This window comes from Doryrhamphus excisus, chromosome 6 (assembly GCF_030265055.1).
Source record: "Doryrhamphus excisus isolate RoL2022-K1 chromosome 6, RoL_Dexc_1.0, whole genome shotgun sequence".
NCBI lineage: Eukaryota > Metazoa > Chordata > Actinopteri > Syngnathiformes > Syngnathidae > Doryrhamphus > Doryrhamphus excisus.
In genome coordinates this window covers 20,322,181-20,334,660 of record NC_080471.1, presented here as the reverse complement: position 1 = coordinate 20,334,660, position 12,480 = coordinate 20,322,181, and the positions used below count along the sequence as shown (strand labels likewise).

The 12,480-nt window shown below is 39.0% G+C and overlaps 1 protein-coding gene across 1 annotated transcript in view; it reads left to right on the top strand.

Annotated features, from left to right (window-relative positions):
* nrn1la (neuritin 1-like a) overlaps window positions 1-10,969 on the top strand; it is a 66,754-nt gene extending 55,785 nt beyond the window's left edge. The window contains exon 3 of the mRNA XM_058076445.1: window positions 4,582-10,969. Within this exon, the coding sequence (XP_057932428.1) occupies window positions 4,582-4,873 (292 nt within the window). The 3' untranslated portion in view covers window positions 4,874-10,969. The remainder of the gene's footprint in view (window positions 1-4,581) is intronic.
* Window positions 10,970-12,480: the final 1,511 nt, after the last annotated feature.

Sequence of the window (12,480 nt, the reverse complement as noted above, 5' to 3'; positions counted from 1 at the left end):
ATCGTTGTGCATTGTTTGAGGGTCTTACTCAATCCATTCCATAGTTTGATTCCACATACTGAAATGCTATGGCTTCATAGCTTCATGCTGTTTGTCGCCAGTTAGGACAGCTGTCATTTTGTGTGATATCCCACAAACCTTCAAAACCCTTGGATAAATATCACCTATGCCATAAAATGTATAACTGTATGCAACTATGCACCTGCTTTCATATAACAAGAATATAACCTCCAGCTCCACGTTGCATAAGTCATGTTTAGAACTAGTACAATAAAAGCTTAATTATGCTTTTGACTGCTTAATTTGTTCCTTATTTGTGTTGCACCAAGTAAAAAAAAGCATCACTTTGTCATGTTAATGAGCTTCAAATGTGATTTTCATCGGTGGGAATCTCCACGGAAGGTGTTTAAACGCCTTTAGGTTTTGAGTGTTTTGCGTCAAGGAGGGTTTTTATTTTTTTTTTCATCAGAACCATCTGCTTCTGCTGTCTTTACCAGCTCTCTCTCTCTCTCTCTCTCTCTCTCTCTCTCTCTCTCTTTCGCTCTCTGATGGCCTTGTCATCACTCTGCCAGTGTTTCCTCTGAGAGAAGTTAGCCAACATTGTGTTAGTACACATTAACAGCCATTTGTAGTCAGCCAGGCACAGCTCTCGACATTTAGCTCGAAGGTTATTTGAATAAAAACTAATATTCTGCTTCTTTAGTAAAAAGAAAAAAGACAGGTTTATGTAAGTTCCATAGCTTAGTTTTCCTTTTGACCTTAAACAATGTCAAGCACATTACGTAGAAATTATTGAATTTTACTTTTGTAGGTGTCATTCAAAAAAGTGACTTATTCCATTGACTGTGTCTCACAAATTCCAGTTCAATTTCTTGAATTTGAATAGAGTTTGCAACAGGAAGTAGAATCCATTCTCTAGAATCAGAAAGGTTCTCACCTGGTTTGGCTATAAATTATATTTAAAGGGACTACTGTTTGCAGCACAACTCTTTTTATAGTGAGCTCTTCTCCAGCATATATCTGCAGCTGTGTGTCGGTCGGATCAGAATCAAAATCAGAATCGCCTTTATTGTCATTATATTGCATACAACGAAATTTGACTGCAACTCCACGGAGCATTTTTCCTTTGGTATTTATTATTATTTATTCGTATTCTTCTATTTATTCTTTATTTATTATTCTAATTTCCATATTTTGTACTGTCATTCTGTCTTACATAATGTCTTACACTGAAAATGGAGCTGCTGCAATTTCATTCTACTATATGTAAAATGACAATAAAGGGCATTCTGATTCTGATTTTGTAGAAAGTAAAAATAAGAATAGGGAAAGAAATAAAAATAAAACAAGGAATACGTGTAAATATATGTACATCAAAAACAATAACCTATACAGTAACAAGATGTAGAATTGCTGTAACCAAAATGTGGACCCACCCTCTCGTTCGAGTTTGACAAAGTCGTCCATAAACATGACACATTTGGCAAGCGGAACACACAGAACACAAGGTACATTCAAGGACATTAGGTCATTTTTGACTCACTGAAAATAGCCCATCACTGCTTTACAGTATATTCCATATATGAAATATTAGACAAATATTACTATGAGCTTCATGTTGTTATAGGGTAATCAAAGCAAATGTTTTTCATTAGAAATGATGTTTGATGTTTTTCATCAATTAGAGTGCTTCTGCCTCGTATTTATTTCATTTTGTTAATTCACTTGTGTAATTATTATTATTATTTTTTTTATTCTAAAATAAATTATATATATATATATATATATATATATATATATATATATATATATATATATATATAAATAATTATTATATTTTTATATTATATTTATTATTATATTATTTTTTATAAATATTACTATTATTTTATTATTATCTTCTTTTGTCTCTGGTATTATATGGGAGATTGGCAATTTCACTTGTTCCTGATCCTATCCATCCTGGTCACTCCCAATGTGAACATCAGCATCCTCATCTCTGCTACCTCCAGTTCTGCTTCCTATCTATCTATCCATCCATCCATCCATATCCATCCATCCATCCACCCATCCACCCATCCACCCATCCATCCATCCATCCATCCATCCATCCATATCCATCCATCCATATCCATCCATCCACCCATCCACCCATCCACCCATCCTCCCACCCATCCATATCCATCCATCCATCCATATCCATCCATCCATCCATATCCATCCATCCATCCATATCCATCCATATCCATCCATATCCATCCATATCCATCCACCCATCCACCCATCCATCCATCCATATCCATTCATCCATCCATCCATCCATATCCATCCATCCATCCATCCATCCATCCATATCCATCCATCATCCATCCATCCATCCATATCATCCATCCATCCATCCATCCATCCATATCCATCCATCCATATCCATCCATCCATATCCATCCATCCATCCATCCATATCCATCCATCCATCCATCCATCCACCCACCCACCCACCCACCCATCCGTCCATCCGTCCATCCGTCCATCCGTCCATCCGTCCATCCATCCATCTATCTATATGTGCCCTGTGATTGGCTGGCGACCAGTCCAGGGTGTACCCCGCCTCTCGCCCGAAGACAGCTGGGATAGGCTCCAGCATAGCCACAATCCTGGAATGGATGGATGGAATAATGTCAGAATGCGAGCCCAATATAGCAATAGACTACCACATAACTAAAGTGAAGAAGTCATATAAATATTTAGTTTTATAGCCACTCCACTCCACTGCTGCTACTGGGTGTCATCAATTCTGTTTTACTTGTAGCTTCATGGCATGTGTGTATGAGTTTGTATGAGTGTGTGAAAAATGTGCCTGCATCATGAGCATACAGGACATCTTCTACAGCTCCAACACTGCATTGCGTCTCTTTCCAAAGAGGTCATTTTTAGGGTGGAGGGAGGCTCAATCACAAAACACTTTCTCCCTGGCGGCAGATGGAAGGGCATCTTGCTTGGGAAGTTTGTGTCCGCCAGTTCCTTCAGAGGGAAGCTATAAAAAACCAATGTAAAATGTGTTGGCAACAGTATTTTTTTTAACCGTATTTCACAATTTAACAATAAGCCTCAGATAATAAATATTTTTTAACTGACTTTTCAAATCGTTACATATACACCACAAATGTGAGCTGAGGTGGTGTATCCCGTCTTCAAAGACCTAAAATATATGTTTCTTGGAAGTGTCATGGACGGTTGCAGAAATTGACTTTTACATCAGAGTTTAGAAGGCAAATAGTTATAAGCAGCCGGTGGCAATATGTCACTGAAGATACACTTTTTACATTACGAACTGTGGAAACGTAAGTGACGATTCCGTCTATGTTTACTGACAACTTTTGGAATTTGGTCAGACCAGCCAAAAAGTGTTGTTCAGATCTTGAATTAAGGGAACTTTGTTGTTTTAAGTCATACTTTTGCTTGTTTATTTCATTTCATTACCAGAAATGGTGGCAAATATGCCTAAATCTATTGTATAAACAGATGTGATTTTTATGTAAAACAATATATTAGCTAACCAGCACAGTTGTTTATTGATTTTCAGTTCATTCATTCATTCATTCATTTTCTACCGCTTATCCTCGCAAGAGTCGCAGGGGGTGCTGGAGCCTATCCCAGCTGTCTTCGGACGAGAGGCGGGGTACACCCTGGACTGGTCGCCAGCCAATCACAGGGCACATACGTATAGACAAACAACCATTCACACTCACATTCATACCTATGGACAATTTGGAGTCGCTAATTAACCTAGCATGTTTTTGGAATGTGGGAGGAAACCGGAGTACCCGGAAATACCCACGCATGCACGGGGAGAACATGCGCGCTCACCACTCGAGTGCCGTGCAGTCCCACTCCTATTTGTTGCAAAATTTTTCTCCTATACATGAAAAAAATCTGACAAAGTAATCAAAAGACAAATAAAACTCATGCTTTTGTGTTTTGCGGTCAATTTGAGGACAGGAAGTGACATCAGGGTTTCAGAGTTGCGTTTTTGCATCAATGACAATACCATTTATAAAGAAGGGATCTTACTTTATGTAAATTAGCTTATTGTCATTAAGTTCGTGTGGGTGCTGGAGCCTATCCCAGCTGTCTTCGGACGAGAGGCAGGGTACACCCTGGACTGGTGGCCAGCCAATCACAGGGCACATATAGACAAACAACCATTCACACTCACATTCATACCTATGGACAATTTAGAGTCGCTAATTAACCTAGCATGTTTTTGGAATGTGGGAGGAAACCGGAGTACCCGGAGAAAACCCATGCAAACTCCACACAGAGGTGGCTGTGAATGGAATTGAACCCGGGTCTCCTAGCTGTAAGGCCTGTGTGCTAACCACTCATCCACCATGCAGCCATTTTTAGTTCATCTTATGAAAATAAATGAGATTTAGCCAGTTTTGGAAGCAGATCAAGACCAAAAATATGTGGACTAGTGTAACTAAAATTTTTCCCAGGAATATGAAATGGTAAAATTCTGACTTATCGGATTGTTGTCTTTCCTAACTCAAAAGACGCTTGTTAATTCTTTTTCTCCAGGTCGTGGGATGAGTTTCACGACTGTGCCAACGCAGCTATGGCCGCATGTCCGGAGGATGCCGCAACGGTGTGGGAGTCTCTCCGCCAGGAATCCAAAAAAATGCAGTTTTCAGGAAACCTCTACGACATGTGCTCCAACCGCAACAGTCACACGTTAACCTCAGCGTCCCCGCACGGTTCCCACATCCAGGGCGAGCTCAACCAAGAGTCTTTAAGAGGGCGAGGTCGTCATTTGACAGCCCGTTACCACCTTCTCATGCTTCTGTCTCTTCTTCTGTTCCAGTTGTTTTGAACAGGACTGCCTCACCACAATGGGACTTGTGTAAATATGAACTTTGTGCATTTTCTTCTTCAACCTCAATGTCCACCTTATTTCCTCAACGTAAGAAGAGAGGCATGCACGCTTTCATTCAGTATTTTAATCTTTCATACGATGTGCTGAACTACAACATGTACATAGTGGAACAGATGTTTGGAGCAGATGAGGTAGAAATGCTCCTCTGCAACCACATATTGTCACTGGGTTCTCCAGAGACACAATTTTGGATAAGTCAGACCCATTTATGAGTCATTGCATGAAATTCCTGGATTGATCAGATCCCGCTAGAATTTAAAACTGCCCACACATTTGATCACACTCAAAAATAATGATAATGTAATAATTTTTTCGGGCTGATGCAGATACCGATTTTTTTTCCATCACCCTTAGCCAATGGCCGATTTTGCTTGGGCCGATATTTGTGGCCGATACTGCTATTGTTCCCTAAATTTACATGAAAAAATGACAATGGTAGGCTGCACGGTGGTTGAGTGGTTAGCGCGCAGACCTCACAGCTGGGAGACCAGGGTTCAATTCCACCCTCTGCCATCTCTGTGTGGAGTTTTGCATGTTCTCCCCGTGCATGGGTTTTCTCTGGGTACTCCGGTTTTCCTCCCACATTCCAAAAACATGCTAGGTTAATTGGCGACTCCAAATTGTCCATAGGTATGAATGTGAGTGTGAATGGTTGTTTGTCTATATGTGCCCTGTGATTGGCTGGCGACCAGTCCAGGGTGTACGCTGCCTCTCATCCAGAATCAGCTGATGGAGCCTACTCTCTCGCCCGAAGACAACTGGGATAGGCTCCAGCACCCCAGTGACCCTCGTGAGGATAAGCGGTAGAAAATGAATGAATTAATGAATGAACATGGCTGTGGTTAGCGCGCAGGCCTCACAGCTCAGAGACTCAGGTTCGATTCCCTGCTCGGGCATCTCTGTGTGGAGTTTGCATGTTCTCCCCGTGCATAAGTGGGTTTTTTCTCCGGGTACTCGTTTCCTCCCACATTCCAAAAACATGCTAGGCTGCATGGTGGACGAGTGGTTAGCACGCTGGCCTCACAGCTAGGAGACCTGAGTTAGATTCCATCCTCGGCCATCTCTGTGTGGAGTTTGCGTGGGTTTTCTCCCACATTCCAAAAACATGCTAGGTTAATTGGCGACTCCAAATTGTCCATAGGTATGAATGTGAGTGTGAATGGTTGTTTGTCTATATGTGCCCTGTGATTGGCTGGCTGGCGACCAGTCCAGGGTGTACCCCACCTCTTGCCCGAAGACAGCTGGGATAGGCTCCAGCAACCCCTGCGACCTTAATGACAATAAGCTAATTCATGTAAACTAATATCCTGTCTTTATAAATGGTATTGTCATTGACGCAAAAACGCAACTCTGAAACCCTGATGTCACTTCCTGTCCTCCTCAAATTGACAGCAAAACACACAAGTATGAGTTTTATTTGTCTTTTGATTATTTTGTCCGATTTTTTCCAGTATAGAGGAATTTTTTTTTGCAACAAATATTCCCTCATTGTTTGTCTGAATATTGAATAAATAGAAATAGATAAGAAGTGGACTGCAGGGCATAGTTTAGTTGCTGGCATGACACAGTAGTTTCCTGGAAAGCAAACTATAACTTCTGTAGCTCAAATCACTGGAAAGTGAAAGTGTGCTTGAGCTGTTTTTTTTAATTGGTTCTTGCCCAGGTCTGGAATCCTCTAGGGCTCCTTTTCTTGGCATCCCGCTCCATAGCGCTACATTATGGGACCAATATGTGCTCCTGACAGCACTGCAGCCCTCATCACAAGCTAAGTGTATTTCATGCTTGGAGGAAGTGTAAGTTTGAGCCCGTCGGCTTGCTGAAAATGTTTGTTATTCTAACTGGCGACGGGGAACAGATGCTTTTGTCTGGCCGAGGATCAGAAATATTGTCACTTTAGAGTCAGATGGGGGGGGAGAAAAAATAGATGGAAAACAATCACTGTTCCTCACGGTTCGAATGCAGTAAACTGAATCCACTGTAGAGTTGTGCGTGTTTAACACAAACGGCTTTAGGTTTTATTCAGAATCAGAATCAGAATCAGAAAAGGGTTTATTGCCAGGTATGATCAAACACATACTAGGAATTTGTTTTTGGTATAGTAGGTGCAGACACATCTATTAAAAAAAAATGAAAAATACAAAATATACAGAGGGTGGCACGGCGGTCTAGTGGTTAGCGCGCAGACCTCACAGCTAGGAGACCAGGGTTCAATTCCACCCTCGGCCATCTCTGTGTGGAGTTTGCATGTTCTCCCCGTGCATGCGTGGGTTTTCTCTGGGTACTCTGGTTTTCCTCCCACATTCCAAAAACATGCTAGGTTAATTGGCGACTCCAAATTGTCCATAGGTATGAATGTGAGTGTGAATGGTTGTTTGTCTATATGTGCCCTGTGATTGGCTGGCGACCAGTCCAGGGTGTACCCCGCCTCTTGCCCAGAATCAGCTAATGGATCCTACCCTTTTGCCCGAAGACAGCTGGGATAGGCTCCAGCACCCCAGTGACCTGAATTCGACCCCTACTATAACAAAGGCTAAATACAGTCCTCCACAGTGGTGCGCAAACACCAGGTTGAAAAGGTGCACTCAGGCGGCAAGCGTCTCTTGAGATTGTGCCCTGTGATTGGCTGGCGACCAGTCCAGGGTGTACCCCGCCTCTCGCCCGAAGACAGCTGGGATAGGCTCCAGCACCCCCCGCGACCTTCGTGAGGAAAGGTGGTAGAATATGAATGAATGAATGTGAGTGTGAATGGTTGTTTGTCTATATGTGCCCTGTGATTGGCTGGCGACCAGTCCAGGTTGTACCCCGCCTCTCGCCCGAAGACAGCTGGGATAGGCTCCAGCACCCCCCGCGACCCTCGTGAGGAAAAAGCGGTAGAAAATGAATGAATGAAAATATACAGAATAACAGTATAAATATATGTACACAGTCTGTTTTTTGTTTGTTATTCCGGAAATGCAGTCTGATTGTTTTTCCTAAAAGTCCAAACTGGGCGTTAATGTAATTCTTTTTGGTTTTGACTTGAAATAAATCAAGGCTGTCCTTTCAGCACAATCTGTCAACGCACACAAGCCCTCAAAAAAACAAATTCATACACATTTTTGAACAGGCGTGAAAAACCTATGACAAAAAAGATCTAAAGAAAGACATATTCTGACCCCCTTGCTTTGAGCTTATCTATTTTGCTAGAGGCAACTTCTCAAAATGTACCTACAGGACAAGAACATCAAACCAAGCTCTTTTCAAATGGTATTTGGATTAAGTTATGTAATTTATGTACAATGTAATTTAGGATTTTAATGTCAAAGCGGAGACTTTTCACCATCAAAGCCGAGCAAAAAAAAAAAAAAAAAAAAAAGCAAGCACTTCTGGGTTAGATTTGGGTCACCGGAACTGTGAGAACATGAGCTAAAAACAACGCTAATTTAAGCAAGAGCGAAGGAACACGGAATGTATGTGATAAAAATGACAAATCTCCAATCGAGCAGTTTTTACATTTGGGGATACCTCACCCAGTAGTGATATGCTAGGTCGGGTTTAAGAAGCTACTGTAGTTTTAAACTTTAATTAAACTGTCAGAATTAGTACTTGGGGGTGGAGAGGGGCCTTAATCACCGACGTGCAGCAATTTGGAAACCATTTCTATGCAGATACGTTGTGGCCCTCGGAGGATAAGTCTAAGGAAATCATGATGAATGGATATAATGTGTGGATTGTGTCATCTCATCCGAGCAGTTTTCAGCATTCCAAGACTGGATAGGACAGCTCTAAGGTAGAGGCACTTCCAAACAGATCCTGCTGATCCTGATCCTTGATGACACCTCCTCAGATAAGAGGCTAAATATCTTCTAATACAATAACCATGGCATATATGAGTGGGAAAAAAGTTACCCTCCCATTCAGTGTGGAAGTGGTACATTTTTCTTAAGTTTAGAACAAATGAATTGGAGGCTGCAGTGACCCTGCAGTGATATTGTAGCCCGTGCATTAGTGTTGCGCAATGTCATGTAGACACAGAACCGAGGTGTTATTTCATGTGTACGCTAATGTGGGCGCTAATATAAATAATAAAATAGGTTTTAACATAGACATAGACTTCCTTTATTGTCATTGCTCAATAACACAGCTGTGAAATTGCCAATGAAATGTCGTTGCCTGGCTCCTGTATAATAATAAATAATAATAATTATTATAATAATGTGGAGAATAAATAGATGACATCAAATATGAACAACAATGTACAGCATAAACAGTGATTTGAACAAATAATTTAAATAATTTTCTATGCCCTAACAACAAAAATATTCAGTTTATGAATTTTTTTTCTTCTTTATTTCAAACATAAAAAACATCCAAAGCACCACAAACCAACCAAAATCAATAAAAATAAAAATAAGTGCTGCAAAAAATAAAGTGCTGCACATACTAGTAAAATAAAAAGTAAAAATAAAATACAATAAATAAAGGTACAAATTGAATTTAATCCAAAACTAAAAGATCAAATAAGAAATAAAATAGTTAAAATAGATATTAAAATATTAAATTTAATTTTTTATTCATCCTATCGTACATACAAAAAAAGAAAGAAACCACTCCAACTAAACAGTCACCACAGCAGTCATCACAAGCTAACAAAGATATAAAAACATCCATGTTATGATATTGTTTCAGTGAGATTGAAAAATAAAAGTACGTAAGAGAAAAAATAAAAAATATTCTTTCAAATATCTCAAATTAAATAATCACACTTGAGTCCTACTACTTCCAAATTGTCACTGCTATCCCAACTACAGTGTTTTTCACTTCCACTTATTTTATTTATAAATTAATGTATTAATTTATTTTCAATTATTTATTTTTTTATATTTTATTTTTTATTGTTTTATTTTTTATATATATTTTTTTAATTTTCTATTATTTTTTTATTATTTTTTTTTATCCCTTTTACTTCTTGAATATTATATTTAATCCTAATTTGTGGAAATTCACTTACGTCTAGAACCTTTCAATACATATTATTATTATTATTATTATACACTTTTATTATCATTTATTATCTGCCTGGGTCATTAGAACTGTCATATTATGGTTACACTGTGATTACATGCTGGTGCTCTCCTTAGGCTTCACACACGAAAAAATGAAGTAGGAATGGGGCTTATTGTTTCATGATTTAATATGGTAATACTGAAAATAAAATACTGTATATGCATATACAGTACACATAATATAGTATTACATTCAATTTGTTTAATTTCTCATTGTATTGTGTTGAAGTCCTGGAGCGCTATGCAGCATATCAAATACTGTGAAGCAAAGTTTTATATCCACTTTTACAACAGAAAATTCCTAATTCTAATTTTCACAGAAAATACAAATTGAGCTTAAAATCAACACTGCAGATGTAAAAAATTCCGACATCAAGTTTTATCACTGCAGTAGACGTAAATGAAGGTCTGTGTGTTTTACGAAGGTCGTTTGACGCATTCCGAAGTGTCATTGTGGCGTAAAAGAGCTTGTTGAACTAATCAGCACAAATCACTTTCCACTTGTATTTATAGCTGATTATATATCACTCTACTCAGATGTACTCTGACCTGAAGATGTTGTACAGCATGCGGTACAAAGCGTTCTATGTTTATCAGTGTTGCAGCAATCGAACAGCAATTCCAAAACTGGTGATCCGTTATGTAAAAACCGACTGGCGCAAAACTTAGTAGTACTGCTGTTCTCGTTCTGAACGTGACATCAATCATGAAAGATGGACTTTACCTGGGATTGAAAGTGGGTAAACCGCTCGATGTATTTGCAAAAGCATGTACACAGATCACATGATGTGTATTCTCTACGGACAGAAGTATACTGTACACTGTGTATATACTCATTCTGCTGTTAAATGTGTATGCTTTGCCCTCAAATTGTACTTTAATGTCTGCTCTGTCTGTTATGATACAGTATCTGTCTCAGATACAGTATCCTCTGATATGTCTATATATATACCACTGTATGTTTTGCTACCTTTATAGAAAAGGATTAAACAGGTGCTGACTAAATGACTGACTGACATATTATTTTAACAATTTGCTAACAGCAGAAAAGACACCAGCAAATACAAACAGACGGTGTAGACATTGAAAGTGTGAATGAAAATACATTTCTAGGGATCATAATAGATGAAAATATGAGCTGGAAACCTCATATTACAAATATACAACATAAGGTAGCTAGAAAAATTTCAATATTGAAATTGAAATATGTTAAAATGTACTGCAAAAAAGGTCAGTAAGGATAATTCATAATGCCGCCTACAGAGAACATACTAACTCCTTATTTCTAAAATCACAAATACTTCAACTTGCTGATATAGTTCATCTTCAAACAGCTAAAATAATGCATAAGGCTAAAAATAACCAATTACCTAAAAAAAAGTCATCCAATACTTCTCTACAAGAGAGAAGAAATATGATCTCTAAAATTAAAAAAAAAATTAAATTAAAAAAAATTAAAATTAAAAAATTTAAAATTTAAAACTATATTAGGAAAGCAGGAAGTGAACAAATGTAACAGTTACTGTTACATTTGTAACAGTAGGAGGGGTAGGATTTAATAAGCTTTGCTTCTTCCTACTCCTTTTGGACATGTGGAACTGTGAACTGATTATGTGATGCATTCAATTGTAATCTGATGCATGTTCAAATGAAATAATACCATTACCATTACCATTCAGTTTATATTGGTTTTCTGACATTTTGGGGTCCTGCAATGTCCCTCCATGAAGGATAGCAACAACCGTGCAGCTGAAAGGATGGCTGAAAATTGATCCCATGGAAAAGTAGACTTACAGTATCAACAATTTTTGGGTCCTGTTGGGACCCCCGCTGAGTGTGAGTGAGTTTTCCGCACATTCCGGAACAGAAAAGACAAAGAAATTTACAGAAGTGGTAAAGTGGGACCTTTTTTTCATATTGCTTCCACTTCAATTTTCAGGTACGGCATGCAGGAGGAATCTCCCACACCCTCATCAGTGGTTCCGGCAGGACCAAAAAAATGAGGCATGGTAAACTTTTATGGTTCAGAAAGAGTGGGAAACCTTCACACATTCCCATTGGTGGCAGGACAAAAAATGGTATTGTTTTTCAAGAAAAGTTATAAAGCGAAGTCCAAAAATATTTTTTTGCAATTTTTAAGTGTGGGCGGTTGGGGAAATCTTAAGGCTGGGTTATACTTTCCGCATGGAAATCCGCCACACGGAAATCCGCTGGGAAGACTGTGTGTGACTTTCCACTGCAGGGGCCAGTGTATGGAAAACATAGTATGTCTAAACAAGGCCAGAAGATGTTTTCCATCGTTTACCCAACATCCATGGCCATCTAGTTCTTGAAGATGAGGAATTGTGTATTTATTTGCCACTTCGACAGTCCCTACCACAGTCAGTATGCATGGAATTTCAGGCAAGCCGGACGAATTCAGTGTGATTCCGGTTGTTAAAAATCTCAAAATAGCAAAAATTGCCACTTTTCCAAAGTGTTAATCAGGAAATTCTTTTT